The sequence below is a fragment of the Triticum aestivum genome, chromosome 5A (genome assembly GCF_018294505.1).
Source record: "Triticum aestivum cultivar Chinese Spring chromosome 5A, IWGSC CS RefSeq v2.1, whole genome shotgun sequence".
Lineage (NCBI taxonomy): Eukaryota > Viridiplantae > Streptophyta > Magnoliopsida > Poales > Poaceae > Triticum > Triticum aestivum.
Window position 1 is genome coordinate 593488494 of NC_057806.1, and position 15515 is coordinate 593504008.

At 45.7% G+C, this 15515-nt stretch overlaps 1 protein-coding gene across 1 annotated transcript; it reads left to right on the top strand.

Moving 5' to 3' along the window:
• Positions 1–10410: 10410 nt before the first annotated feature.
• Positions 10411–11618, top strand: LOC123101607 (GDSL esterase/lipase At4g10955-like). The gene is made up of 2 exons (XM_044522978.1): positions 10411–10502; positions 10631–11618. The coding sequence occupies exons 1-2, from the start codon at positions 10411–10413 to the stop codon at positions 11616–11618; spliced, it is 1080 nt and encodes a 359-aa protein (XP_044378913.1).
• The last annotated feature ends 3897 nt before the right edge of the window (positions 11619–15515 follow it).

Below are 15515 nucleotides of genomic sequence, written 5' to 3' on the forward strand. Positions count from 1 at the left end.
ACCTTTCCTAAGTGGTGTTCTCACATTTCTATGCGAATGCAAATCCTTCATGACAATCGAGATTGTCATGTTAATTCTTTTTCAACCGGTGTGTTTTCTCTTCAAGTGAAGCCGATCATTTCAACATCCGCGATCAAGTATCAGTTTCTTCTGAACGGTGTTTGTTTCATTCGTCTCCAAGTTGCCTTTGTTTTCCCTCCCTCCCACCCTTTTCTTCAAGGACTCGGATTTCTTAATCAAGCATCCTTTTATTCTTGTGAAGTCTCTTCATTCTTTTCTTTCAATGTTCTACCCGGTGGTTCACATGAAGATGCTAACGAAGCTTCTCGTTCATCATTCTTCGTTCTCTTTCTTCTCCGGTGGTTCCAATTCAAGCTTTCGGTGTTGATCATATTCGTTTCCGTATTTCAATGCTTTCTCATGCCGGTGCAATTCTTAATCGTTCACCTCTCGCTATTCTATTGTCCCGGAGTGCTCAAGATATCTCAGAAGGCTCGTTTTTTTTCATTCAAGATCAGTTCAATCTATTTCGAGGTTGTTATCTCATTCAAGCCATTTAACTCAACCGGTGCATTCTCTCTTTTAAATTGTTCTACGGTGTTTCTTTTGAGTGGGCCCTAACCCACAGGTCTTTTCCCGGGATCTTACCTGACTCTTCTTATTTTCCTAGCGTTACTCTCAAATTCTTTTCCAAGTTTGACGTAAGAATGAGTTATCATCAGTCAAATGCCTTTATCCAAGTCTTTCAAATTCTTTTCACCGTTGGCTCAACCTTTCTATTCGTCATCCCGGTGTATCTAAATAATTCATGGTGGTGTTTCTCGTCGTCATTCTCAGATTTTGAAGACCGAAGAAGAGTTTCTCGTAAATCTTGCTCCATTCTCTTCAAGATTCGCGATTCTAGCTTGTTGCCATCCTCTCATAATTATTTGCGATTGTGGAAATTCTTTTCACCTATCCGGAGCAATTCAAGAGTCTTCTCAGTTTGATTATCCGGAGTCCATCATTTCAGTTTTTTTCATTCTCAGCTTTGAGCTCTCTTTCTCTAAATTTTACCGGTGCATCGATCAAATATCCTCTAATCAGTGCATGATCTCTTCGTTCTCTCATATATAATTTCTCTCAAGCATCTTCATTCATTTGCTAATTTTTCCCAGTGTTAATTTATCTTCTCTTCGTTCATTTTCAATTCTTACCGGTGGCTCGTTCAAGATTTCTCTTCCTTTGTTATTGTATTGATTCATTTGTTATTTCTATCCTATCGGTGGTTCGTTCAATAATTTCCCAAGTTTATGCTACATCTCTCCTCAATCCTTTGCAACGAGAATAAGTAGTTTGTAAAATCCGTTGATGGTCATCAATTTAATTGGTGAAGGATAAGCATAATGTAATTCTTATTCTTGTTTCATCCAAGTGATTAATTCCCTATTCCGGAGGCTCATCAAATTCCTGATTTCAATTGTTTTCATCTTTTTCCCGGAGTTCCAACCTTTTTCAATTATATCACCACGGAGATTCATCTAGATCATTACAAGGTTTCACCTTGTGTTTTCAACTTCTCTTTCCTTCCGTTTGATCATCCTTTTGTTAGCGGACTTCTTCATCAAGGTTTTACATGATGGTTCATAAAGGATTTAATTCCTTTTCGAAGTGTTCATCAAGATTCTTTTCAGATGAGCTCAAGCATTCTTCATCTTGCAATCCGGAGTACAATTCTTCCTTCCGTATCAATAGAGGTGGTATTATATCATTCTTGATAATTTGAGTTCATGTTTCATGATTCCAATGTTGTCAAGAATGAGGTATTTAAACCCATCACTTTCTTCATTGGAATTATCTTGAGTTATATTTCACCTAAAGCTTTCCTTTAAGGATTGTCGCTCTTATGGTGTTTATCAATGATCCAAGTTCTTCATTTATCCTCCCGGTGAGATAGCTTCTCGTGTCCTTGTTCTTATCAATCCAATTCTTTTTCCCGTGAGTGGCAGGTTGTCACCTCATAATTTGAGATGTACTCCATAAGACCATATCAAGCTTATTCTTTTCGTTGTTGGCTTTCCAATAACTCCGTTCGACCATTCTCCTAAGGATGCCTTTTCAAGCTCAATTGTGGCACAACTTGGCATTTTCTTCCCCATTCTTTTATTTCAATTATTTATCGTCTATTCTTTTGTTCCGGAGGCATGGTGATGTTGCTCTCTTCAATCCATCATCTGGTGTGTCAAGATCACGTTCTTTTCATGCCTATCCATTTAACCGGAGTGTGGTGCTATTCTGCTCAAGTTATTTTGTCTTATCAAGCCTTGCATCTCTTTTCAACCGGAGTGCTGTCTGAGATTTTTCTTACCCCTTGTTCCATTCATTCAATAGTTCCGGGGGCAGTGTGTTGTGATTTCATCAAGTATCTTCTCATCTTACCAAGTTCTTATTCAATTCCTTTTCTTTTCAATCGAAGTGCTACCCGAAGTTGTTCTCCCTTGTTCCTCTTTTCTAACGGAGTGTTTTCAACTTCGTTCATCTCCGTTGTATTATTTTCTCGAAATGGCTTAACCTTTTCAAGGTTCTTTGGTCTCACTCGTTTGTCAAAGAAGCAACTTAGTTTTACCTCTTCTCGTTCTCTTCCATTTTCCCTCCGGTGCCATTCTAGATCTCGGGACGAGATCCTCTCGTAGTGGTGGAGTGTTGTAACGCCCCAAGACCGGAGCTTCAGATGCCTTCCGTGGTTTCCGGGTTTCGTCGTGTGATTTGTTTGGTTCTTTGCATTCGTCATTGCATCATGTCATCATGCCATCATGTTATTTCTTTTCTTAACTCAACTAAATAAATGGCATGGATCTTTGATCCATTTAAATCGAGGGAATTCACTTGTGATTTCTCTTTATAACATATTAAAGCCTCTCAATACTATTAGGGAGCTATAATAAAAATTATTCCATTTATTTGGAAATAACCATAACACACTTGCAAATATCCCATGCCTTTGTTATCTCAATTCTTGGTCTCCAAACTTTGCCCATACATCCTTTCGTCATTTTTCGGAGCTCCACCTAAATTCTCAACATTTTTGGACACTTCCAAAACCTAGTCCTAGTTCAAACCCATTTGAATTAAATTCAAATGAGTTTGCATTTACATCTTCCAATCTTGGCCTTTTATATTTTCTCGAAACAAGCGTATTTTTTTGAGTTCGGGAAAATTATCCCCATGTACAAAAATCTTTTCCTAATCATCTCTTTCTTTTCCTCTCTTATTGTCTTTTCTGCTAAAGAAATATGAGGGGGAGAGAGAGGTCCAGTTGGCCACTTGGGCCTTAGTGCCAGGCCAACCAGTAGCCCAGCCCAGGCCAACCTCCCATGTCGGCCCACCTAACAGCTCTAACCTAGCCGATCGCTACCTCCCTCCCCCTCTGCCGCCAGGAGCGTTCGTGCCCGATGCCACCCGCTCGATCTCCCCTTCCCTCTCCTTGCTCTCGAACCCCCATGCTCCTCCTTCCCCTCGCTCGGCCCCGCTCCCTTGCAAACCCTGCATCGCGCCTCTCCTGCCTTGGATCTCAGGCGCAGGCTCCTGAATCAAGCAGGGGAGTGAGCAGGTTGAAGCCCCAGCACACATCGCAGCCGGAGCCCAAGTCCAGCGCCTCCCCACACCAGCGCGACCCCGTGCGCCGTCGTCGAACCTCGCCGTCCCTCTGAACATCGTCGCCGGCCCCGCTTCACCTCGTTCCTGTCCTGCCGGCGAGCCCCTGCTCCTGCTCTACCCTGCCGTTCGTCGCGCCACCGGAACCAGCTCATCGAAGCAGAGCTGCTCCTTCGCCACCTCGTCGTCCTCTGCCGCCGGCGCGTCAAGCCCCGATGACCTGCAGGGCCCTTCTCACCAGCCCCCTACATCGAGCAGCAGTTCCTCGACCACTGCGCATGACCCTACGTTTGACTCTGGGAGCGCTTTCGGGTCTTCCCCCAACGTCAGTGTCTTATTTTTGGATCACGCCCAGATCAGGGCCCTAGTACCACGACGACCGACGCAAGTTCCATTACCATCAGTGTGCATTTTGCCAAGTCCGACTACGACATGAACGGCTACACGAAGACCCTCGAAGACTTCGGATTCGACAAGTCCGATGACGCTCTTGCACAACTATGTTGCCGAGTCCGGGACCAGCAAGACCGACGGCGCGGAAACGCCAGGTATCCCTACGCGTGAAGACGCCTAAGACCGTTTCGGGATTCATCAAGTACCGCATCAAACGCCAAGTACCAAGACGTCGAGGACCCGCCAAGTTCATCTATGTGCGTGTACAACTACAGATCCGGGGTGCGTCTAGTTCCTCTCCGAACAAACGTGAATGACTGCCGTCGCAAGAACGGGACCGGAGAGTCCGAAGACCCCAAGTACCACGACACCAATGACATGAACATCTACAGAACGTGTATGACTACTTCCATCTCCGAAGAACCGGGTAACGGAACCGTCAAGTTCGTCTACCGCCTACATGTACAACTACCGTCGCCGAGATCGCGAGAACCTCTACCATCGACCCTAGAGCATGCGAGAACGACTACTTCCACTACGAACGTCCCGAGAACATCTACTTCCTCTACTTGGCACCGAACGAGAGTTGTCCCGTTTGCACACTTCGAAGGTATAACCCCGAGACGACGTCCGTGAACGAATGCTTGCGATGCTTGGGATGCTCATGTTTGCACCATGTCCAAATTGTCACTCGTTTCCTTGTCGCCAACTCGTGGGACACCCGGAATCCGGGAGCGCCCCACAATCTTTTGCACGCATCCGCACACTTCTCCTTTGCATCGGTATCTCAATCGAGTTATCGGAACCGAAACGCTGCCATGGCACCATTTTCATTATCGTTGCCGTGGCACCCCTTTTTCGTTTCCGCCGTGATGACAAATGCTTCATAATGCTCTTGTCAACATTTTCTTAAAATTGCATAAAACTTGAACATGTCATCCGCATCATGTTAACAACATTAAGATGGTTTAAATTGTTGTTTGCATTAATTTACTAATGCATATGGGGATTTACCGGATTTGTTGTTTGCTATATCCGGCCCCATTTATATTGTTTAGATAGATAATCCCTTTATGTTTCACCTCTTTCCATGATAATCAACATTTAATATTGTTGAGTACATAAACGGGAGAGAACTAAATAAGTCATGTGGTGTTTCGTCAATATGCAACTCGTTGCATATTGAGCTCCACTTAATTTGTAGGTTTGCTTATGCACTTTGTCATGCCATACTTCATTTAACCGGACATGCATCATACTTGGTTATGCATCATGCCATGTTTATGTGATGGTTGTTTTACTATGTTGTTTGCTTCTTTCCGGGTTACTTCTCGCATTAGCTTCGGTTTCGTTCCGGAGTTGTGAGGATCCGTTCGACTACGTCCGTTTGTCTTCTTCGTGGACTCGTTCTTCTTCCTTGCGGGATTTCAGGCAAGATGACCATACCCTCGAAATCACTTCTATCTTTGCTTGCTTAGTTGCTCGCTCTTTTGCTATGCCTATGCTGCGATACCTACCACTTGCTTATCATGCCACCCATATTGTTGAACCAAGCCTCTAATCCACCTTGTCCTAGCAAATAGTTGTTTGGCTATGTTACCGCTTTGCTCATCCCCTCTTATACGTTGTTAGTTGCAGGTGAAGATTGAAGTTTGTTCCTTGTTGGAACATGCAGATGTTGTTCCTAGTTGGAACATGTTTACTTGTTGGGATATCACAATATCTCTTATTTAATTAATGCATCTATATACTTGGTAAAGGGTGGAAGGCTCGGCCTTATGCCTGGTGTTTTGTTCCACTCTTGCCGCCCTAGTTTCCGTCATATCGGTGTTATGTTCCCGGATTTTGCGTTCCTTACGCGGTTGGGTTATAATAGGAACCCCTTGACAGTTTGCTTTGAATAAAACTCCTCCAGCAAGGCCCAACCTTGGTTTTACCATTCGCCACCTAGCCTTTTTCCCTTGGGAGTCGCGCATCCCGAGGGTCATCTTTATTTTAACCCCCCGGGCCAGTGCTTGTCTAAGTGTTGGTCCAAACTAGAGCCACTTGCGGCGCCACCTCGGGGAAACTTGAGGGCTAGTTTTAGCTGTACGTAGTGTTCATCCGATGTTGCCCTGAGAACGAGATATGTGCAGCTCCTATCAGGATGTCGGCGCATCGGGCGGTCTTGCTGGACTTGTTTTACCATTGTCGAGGATGTCTTGTAACCGGGATTCCGAGCCTGATCGGGTCTTCCCGCTAGAAGGAATATCCTTCGTTGACCGTGAGAGCTTGTGATGGGCTAAGTTGGGACACCCCTGCAGGGATTTGAAATTTCGTAAGCCGTGCCCGCGGTTATGGGCAGATGGGAATTTGTTAATGTCCGGTTGTAGAAAACCTGAAGTTGACCTTAATTAAAATACAGCAATCGCGTGTGTTACCGTGATGGTCTCTTCTCGGCGGGGTCCGGGAAGTGAACAAGGTGTTGGAGTTATGTTTGACGTATGTTGTTCTAGGATCACTTCTTGATCATAGTTTTATCGATCGTGCCTTGCCTTCTCTTCTCGCTCTCTTTTGCGTATGTTAGCCACCATATATGCTAGTCGCTTGCTGCAGCTCCACCTCATACCTTTGCCTTACCCATAAGCTTAAATAGTCTTGATCGCGAGGGTGTGAGATTGCTGAGTCCCCGTGACTCACAGATACTTCCAAAACCGGTTTGCAGGTGCCGATGTTGCCGAGCAGGTGACGCAACCAAGCTCAGGAGGAGCTCGATGAAGATCTCGTCCTTTGTGTTGTTTCTTTTTAGTTGATCAGCTGTGGAGCCCAGTTGGGGTCGATCGAGGATCTGTGTAGCTTTTGGGGTAGTCTTCTTTTATTTTGGTTCCGTAGTCGGACCTTGATTGTATCTGATTGATGTAATGCTTTATTCATGTATTGTGTGAAGTGGCGAATGTAAGCCAACTATGTATCTCTTTCCCTTATGTATTACATGGGTTGTTTGTGAAGATTACCTCACTTGCGATATTGCTTTCAATGCGGTTATGCCTCTAAGTCATGCTTCGACACGTGGGAGATATAGCCGCATCGAGGGCGTGACAAGTGTCCAATGTCATCATTGACCTTAATGGCAACAATAGCTCTAGAAACGAAATTATGGATCATAGCGCGTCACTCTACAGAAAATCCTTTCATTCTGAGAGTCTGTTGAAGAAAGGGCCACTTGACTTTGTCATAAGCCTTTCCAAGGTCTATTTTGAGTACCACCTTATTCATATTTTGTAGTGCAATTCATGGACTATTTCATAAAGGATAACAACTCCATCTAGGATGTGGAGACACTTCGAAACAACCACGTAACGTGGAGTTAGCTTGAAGTTCCGCGGCAAGCTCCATGCCCCTCGGTGTGTGCGGGGATGTGTTAAACAGGGTCACCGGGCCCAATAGGAGGTGGCACACTCCTAGCTTCTTGGGGAAGGACTCCTCCCCCCTCCTCTCCTGCCCACCTATATACTTGAGGATTTGGCCCTTGTAGACACAAGTTTTGGAGCCTTCTCTAGTTCTCTTGTTCTAGTTCTAGTTGATCCAACTAGAGCCAGATCTAATCCTCTCTGGTCCTCATAATTAGAAGCCCAGTGTGTTTCTAATATTGTCCCTCTAATTCTCCGCCAATGATTACCTCTGGACGGTAAAATATTGCCGGATCGTGAAAACCGTACGCTTGCAAACTGTGAAGAGGCCGTGCTTTCGGTCTTTCATTCGAGGAATCGTTCGTGAACAGTACGAGGGACTTCAACTACGATCTACACCGACTCGTCTTCTTCCGGTGCAACGCGGAATTGGTAACGATCCGATATAAACCGTTATTACATCTTCATAGTGTTTCTGGTTAATCATAAGACAATTTTTTCTACTATGTTTCTCAACATGCCTCTAAAGCACATCTCGAACAGTTATTTCCTGAAACTGCACGTCTTTCGAAATCAGAAATCACCTTCCTGTACCATGGCAAAAGTGGCAGCATGGGCCACTGCTTGTGGTAACCGAGTCTCCAAATGCCCGCTTAATTCAAGTTTCAATCCCATATTGAATTGATTTAGAAATGAGTTGCTCAACAGAAGGATCCTGCAATTTGATACACCAATTGATCAAAATTTTGCGCTTGTACTCCTCCACCATGCCTGACTCCTTGAGAGGATACAACTCTTGGAGCTTGTCATGGTGGACATTGATCTTGAATTCCCGCATCACATCTTCACCGAACGTGTACCAGTCATGCATCCGGCGGTGAGCTTGTCAGCTTGGTACCAGTGCACCGTATTCTCAACGATGAACAACATCACCGAGACTACCTTGAACTCCTAGGAATTTGATACTCCCTCTGTAAAGTATTATAAGAGCGAGTAGAATGCGAATTGGGGAAACTCCATTTTAGGCACCTAGTTGTGTCGATGACATGTATTTGTATGAGAGGATTCAGACACATCAACAATAATCGAAGCTATGGAGGCAAAAACAACAAATTTGTCCCATGAACGAAACAATATCAAAAATGAACAGTTGGCGAATTTCTTTCACCTAGTTGACACTTTTGCGCAGCGCCCGACAGCTAGACGCCACGCCACACACCACTGTGTAGCGCCTGACCGACACACCTGGCCATCATCGCAGCCTGGACCGCCGGTGACCGAGGTGGAGGGAGACAACGGTGTGACCCCTCCGTCTCCTGAGACTAATATGGTCGGCGCCTGCATATCAGAACCACGCTTGATCGGCGATTACTAGTTGGCCCGGAGAAATTGTTGTTGTTCCCGCTGCACTTGGCCGAGGCAGCCGAGCGAAAGATTGTAGAGCTGCTTCTGGACCAGATCCAGAGCGCCGGACCGCTCGGATAGGGCCTTGATCTATTTGATCTTGGTCTGCAGCTTCTCCTCCATTGGAATGAATTGGGCGCCGATGAACTGAGACTCTGGTTGGCTTGAGTGATGGAGCCGTGGCTATTCCTTCGAATCAATCTAACTGATTGTATGATTTCTGTCTACTGCCTTGCAGCTAACAACAAACCGCGGTCGAAATTTTTATTAGTCGACCAAGAGCGTATGAGACATCGCAACGCTGGACCGAGAACGCTCTGAATACCAATTGTATGACCTGACCTGACCTATGATTATTAATTTTTTTTTTGAAAAAGGGAGCTCCCACTGGACTCCGATTTCCATTATCAGAAAGCACACCGATGATGAGACTTGAGAAAGAAGAAGAGCAGAGGAGACTTCATTTCTTGATCGATAATCTAGCCTGCGTACAACTGTGAGCTTGTAACTGGCCCCACGTCACTCGCTAACCACATGGGCCCACGCTCAACTCCTCCTGTCTACGTCAAACCGATCGACAGCGCCTTTCCATTTCCCGCCATGGCTTTCTCCGCCAAACCAACTTCAGTTTCGTCAGTGAACCTTGTCTTCTCCTTTTCTTCAGCCTCAGATGTTCCAGCCCCTGCAGGCGTCAGCTCCACCGCACCCGGTGGCCGGGTCACGCCGTGGCACCCGCCCGACAGTGTGAGACGGACCTCTTCCTTATCCGCCAGACTTGCGCCAAGAGGTCGCGGCGGAGCCCCGTGTGGAGCGACGGTGCCGGGTTTTGCAGCATCGAAGGCGGCCTGCGCGGTGAAGCAAATCGTGGAGCGCGTCCTCGGCATCGAAGGCGATGCCGCGCGTGCATGGCCCCCGGACAAGGGGCAGCGACGAACTCGTCATCGGAACCGTATGAGCGACGGTGCACGGCGAAAATTAGTTCAGTGACTATATCTTCATTACACGCACACTCCCACGTCAATGCTGCCCCGGTCTATGTAAACCACAGTGGAAAATGTTACGTTACTAGTAACATTTTCCACCGTCAGTAAGGAGCCAATCATTTGCCAAAACGCGACATTTGACATGATCTTGTCTATTCGAAGAGCGAGTACGTACGTACGTACACCCCACTTTGCCTTTATTTCTTTCCTTTCAGAAACACACAAGCCGCGTGTCTTTTGTATTAAGAGAAGATGGGGAGCCATACATCGTTCTATACACTCCACCACTTGGCTAATATGGTATTATGGTTCTGCGTGCAAGAGCATGTCATGTTAGTGACTGGGTCAGTTAGACAGTTACGACCGAGTTGACTTGCCATCTTCTTCTCTGTTTCTTCCCAACAATGACGAGTAGATTTTCGAAACTACTTGTAAACGGAGTATATATAAGCAAGTTTTCACAGCAACTTCAGCACAATCAAAGCAGTAAAGCTCTGTAGTATACAACCAAAACAAGCTCAGGTTGTGGATCATACCTAGCTTAGCTTCTACCACCTCAGACCCCCAGCTAGGTAGGTCGATCTCGATCAAGCGCATCATATTGACCGATGGGTTCAAATTCAAACACCGCCGACCGCTTTAACGCGGATGCGCTCAAGCATATCGTGCGCGCCGGTTCTTCTGCGGCGATGATCGACTGGTACGTTATATGCGCCAGCGCGATTTTAGTATCTGTGCTGCGGCCGTGCCAATCATGCATATATAGGCATTGCATAGCGCCATAGCCCATAGCCTGATCTGATCTCTCCACATGTATGAGTGTCACAGGGGCAACGAGGAGCACCACCGCTGCATCGTCGCCTGCATGGTCAAAGGCGCTTACGTCCTCGAGAGCGACAGAGCAATGGGCAGGACGGAGGCGGCGGCGCTGGGGCCGGCGTGGTGTGAGAGCTTTCACTTCAGCATCAACCAGAAACTCACGGAGGGCAGGTCCATCTATGGTGCCATCTACGAGCATGTGCCCGGCCTCCGCCACCCAGCCGCTCCACGGTATGTCGTCGCCTACAGGGGCACCATGCCCAATCACCCCGAGTGGGCGGTGGTGATGAAAGACCTCTACCTTGACTTCAAAATAGTGGTCAACAAACTGAAGAAACGCACGCGCTCCAAGCTGGCGTGCGGGGCGGTCGATGAACTTATGGATGGCGAAGCCGGCCTAGGAAGCGACGACGTCTGGCTGGCCGGGCACTCTCTCGGCGCATCGCTGGCGCTGGACGTGGGGCGGGACATGATGGAGAGGCGGGAACTCAACCTCCCGACCTTCCTCTTCAACCCGCCGCATGTGTCGCTGACGGCGGCGACGAACTTGCTGAACGCGCAGGACGTGGCCAAGAGGCACCTGCACTTCACGAGTTACTTCTTCAAGGCCGGTGCGGCCACGGTCTCGGGTTGCCACCGGGAGCGCATGGAGAAGCTGTTCAACCGGCTTTCCCCATGGGTGCCGAATCTGTACCTGCACGAGAAGGACTGGATCTGCCAGGGCTTCATCGACTACTTCGAGCTGCGGCAGCAGTTCGTGGACCGCTTTCACTCCCGCTTTCCCTGCGTTGCAAGCAAGTCCATGACACTGTCGTACCGCGACATGCTCTGGAGCCTGCTTGGCAAGGACAAGGAGCGGCCGCATCTCCTGCCATCGGCGATGCTGTGGAAGACCGCGCAAACAAGCCTCGATGCGCACGGCCTCCAGCAGTGGTGGAAACTGGACAACGAGCTTGGCTTGGGCGCCGGCACACGTTATAGGTACCATGGTACCTGAAGCATAAACTACGGACGTGGATTTTTAGAGCACTTGCACCCAGGCCCTGCTATCATAGCCCTTCAATATCGCTTTAAAATTCATGTGACACAACTAACTTTTTATATGAATTTTTTTCTTTTTTGTTTCTCCCACATAGAGCATATCTTGAAGTTCAAACCTATGGAGCGTGCCAAATCTTTCTAACTAGAATCTAGGATAAATCTTAAGAATTTTTTGTCCGACATAAATACTAAAAATATGATTTTTTAATCAAACAATACGTATTTTGTATATTTATATTTGACAAAAAAATCTGAAAAATTTATCATAGATTCTATTTAGAAAGCTTTGTCACGCTGCATAGGTTTGAAGTTCAAGATATGTTCTATATGGGAAAAACAAAAAAAACATATTTGCACAAATCTTAAAGCAGAAAATAAATGGCTAGATAGAGAGGGCCTGAATGCACATGCTCTAATATATATTTTTGCATAAACTACTTCTAGTCTCCAATCTCTAAAGAAGTAAAGATACTAAGCTCCTTAGAAAGGGAGCTCTTTGGTGCATCGTACAAGGTTAGACGTGTCGGTCCTGATTGTAAGAGGGCGTCGGCGTTCATTGTTTCAGTAACCAGCTAGCTATTGGATGTGGCGTGTCTGTAGATTTCTCTCGGTCAGATGTCACATATACAAGTACTCCTTCCGTTTCACAATACATGCCTTCCATTTGTCAAAATATAGATGTATCTAGACATGTTTTAGTATATAGGTACATCTATTATTGGACAAACAGAAGTCAAGTATTTTGAAACGGATGAAGTACATCAGTGACTCACACTTACACCATCGGTTGACAATGAATATCATACGTGTGGAAATGCAACAACCACAACCTACCACCACTCCACACTCACATGTAATTTCCAATGCCAATCAAATGACGAGGATCGAGCTAGCCACACCAACGGCCTATCAGTGACGAATATAGAAAAAAAAGTTTGATAGAGTCATATCTATGACAATGGGGTCATCTTTTTATAAATGTATAGTAATTAGTACTAAACTAATGAAGGATTACCTAATTTCATTGGGGTCGGTTGACCCCTATAAAAACAAACAGTGCAACACACATAGAACATTGATAGTAATATGTCATACAACAAACATCAATGATAACGTTGATAACAAAAACAAACATCAGTGATAACGAAATGACTATGAATTCATAGCTCAGATGATTAGGTTTCTTGTGGTAGAACCAACCCATCAGAGTTTATGCCCTAGACTTGTCATTGGTGATTGCATTTTTCTCAATTTATTTTAGGCCTTTTGATGATTTGTGTTGAGTGTCAGGAGACATTCCCATTGACTAGAAAGAGTATGTGGGGACTTAGTTAATCTCAAGATGATGTACCGACTCAATCTCTCGGAGGTGCTTATAGGAGCAGGGTGTGCGTACATGCGTTCATAAGATGCATGTATGTGTGTATTTGTGTATGTTGTATAAGCGTCTGCGTCTATACTGTGATGAAAATACTAATAATAAATTGACTAAAAAAACTACACAATATACGCGGCAGCAAAAATCAGCACGGCGAAGCGGGCTTCAGCTTCTAGTACATGCTTCTTCAATCCTAAAATAAGCGTGGTTGATTTCTTACATAGTTGCTTATTTTGCGACGGAGGAAGTATTGTGTACTCTTGAATCCTAAGGTTAGAAAACAAAATAAATTATTGGAAATAAGTGTTTGACATAACAACAGCTGAAATAGATAAACTTTACCGAGAGATTTGAGTGGATGTGAATGCAAAACAATCCTTAGAAAATCCAATGTTATACAAGAGAATTTCTTAGGGCTAGTCAATGTGTACGTGCAATGCACGTTAATTTGAAAGTATATTAAGTGCATGCGGATATTAAGTAGGATATTATTGGCGTATTATTATGTGATTAGCACTATATTTGGCATGAAATTAACTGCACGCTAAACGTGTTGAACGCTCGACATTAAAGCAGTCTAGGTTGTTGGATTGACATGATTTGATGACCGAGATTGATTGAATCTGGCCCTTTGGGTCTTTTTATATTGGCATAAATTTAAGGAAATGTTAACGCCCACACGTGTGGGCGTTGACCATCTCGACCACACGCATCCATCACCGTCCAGTACTATATGCACGAATCTTGGCACAATCTGGCCGATTTTCTATGCCACGTAGGACAAGGCGCCTGTGTGGTGTGTGACATAGTTCGCCCGCACGTCGGTTGCCCCCCCCCCCCCCCCGCGGTCAGCGGTTTCCACTCGGGGGCGTGCGGTGGAACTGCTATGCGCCCGCACGCCATGCACCGACCGTGGTTGACGTCAAACACGTCGCGCACTTCGCCCGCCTACTCCTCATGGTTCCATTTACTCATCCCTACAGTTACTCGCACAACCCACTTCGCATTTCAGACGATTGGAGGAGAAGACCAGGGGAGAAGGCGATGGCGGAGGCGGAAGAGTCAACGGAGTTCGCGGCCGTCGGTGGTGCTCGCTGGACCGGAGCGGCTTCGCCGGAGCGCCTACAGATTGAAGGTAATGCTCGCTCCCACTCTCACAATCCTTGCCTGCATTTTTCTCCCCTTCCCTCGGTGTTCGATGCTTCGCTCGAGATTCCTAGAGATTCAGGCGATTTGGCGATGCACCGGCGTTCCCGCCGGCGGCGGAGTCCTATGCTTGCCGTTTTCGATGGCACTGGGCAGTTTCGTCACCGCCGCGGTGGCGGTCTCGCTGGTGTGGTTCTGCCTGTCCGGAGACACACACTGGTTGTGCCTTGGGATTGGGCCGTTGTTTTCCGGTCTGATAGTTGCACATTGCTTCGAATTGGTATTTGCGATCAGTTCGAGGAGAATTTTGGGGATGAATTTCAAGTCATTATAGTTGCCATTGAACCCTAGATCTAGTTGGTTGTTTTTCAAACTGCAGTATGAAGGCAAACATGGTGGTTTGAGTAACTATCATGACTGTATGGCAACTAATTTTCTGGATGACTGTGATAGTTGCCACAAACATGCTTTTCCATGCGGCAACTAATTTCTTGAATGACTGTAATAGTTGCCACAAACATTCTTTTCCATGCGGCAACTAATTTCCTGAATGACTGTCATAGTTGCCACAAACATGCTTTTTCCATGTAGCAACTAATTTTTCCTGAATGATTGTGATAGTTACCACACTGTAGGAATGGTAAAGTGCAGTAAATCGGTAGTCACTACAGTTTCAGTAACCAATTGCACTGGATGGCAATTAATCTGCACATCAACTATGCATGTTGCCACTTGGATAATATATTCTTGTGGCAATAGACTATGAACACACTGTGGCTGTTGCCATGTTGTAGACAGGATAATGTGGCAAATTGGCTGCATAACATGACAACTAATTTGCACATCAACTGTGTCAGATGCCATATATATGCTTTCCATGTGACAAGTTTTTGTCTGAACACAGCATGTCTGTTGCCATGTTACAGTCGGTATAATGTGGCAAATTCATTGTACGGCAGACGCAATTTTCGTGTTTTGCCATGTTGACTTGTGATATCTGAACACACTGTGGCAATTTCAGGTTGTTCATTAGATGTTTTTCATCGCTTTTTTTGAATTCTATGTTGCATTTTAACATGGTAATTTCAACCTAGCACATTTTTGCCATTGAAACACATGGCAAGTCATTGTTGTATGAGGACAGGGTGTGAGCTGCCACATCTTAGGTTTCTGCAGTGGAGGATTTTGTGACTTTCTTTTCGTACTATCTTGTGCTAACATGGCAACTTCAACATTTTGTTTTTAAGTGCATTTACGATCTGTACATTTTTTTTTCAAATGTAACCAATGTGCTTACTTGCCACATTTATGTTTTCGACAATCATGGGG

Coding starts and splice junctions, on each gene's coding strand:
- LOC123101607 (XM_044522978.1), top strand. CDS start 10,411: ATGGGTTCAAATTCAAACACCGCCGACCGCTTTAACGCGGATGCGCTC. Junction 10,503..10,630: donor TCTGCGGCGATGATCGACTG/GTACGTTATATG, acceptor TGAGTGTCACAG/GGGCAACGAGGAGCACCACC.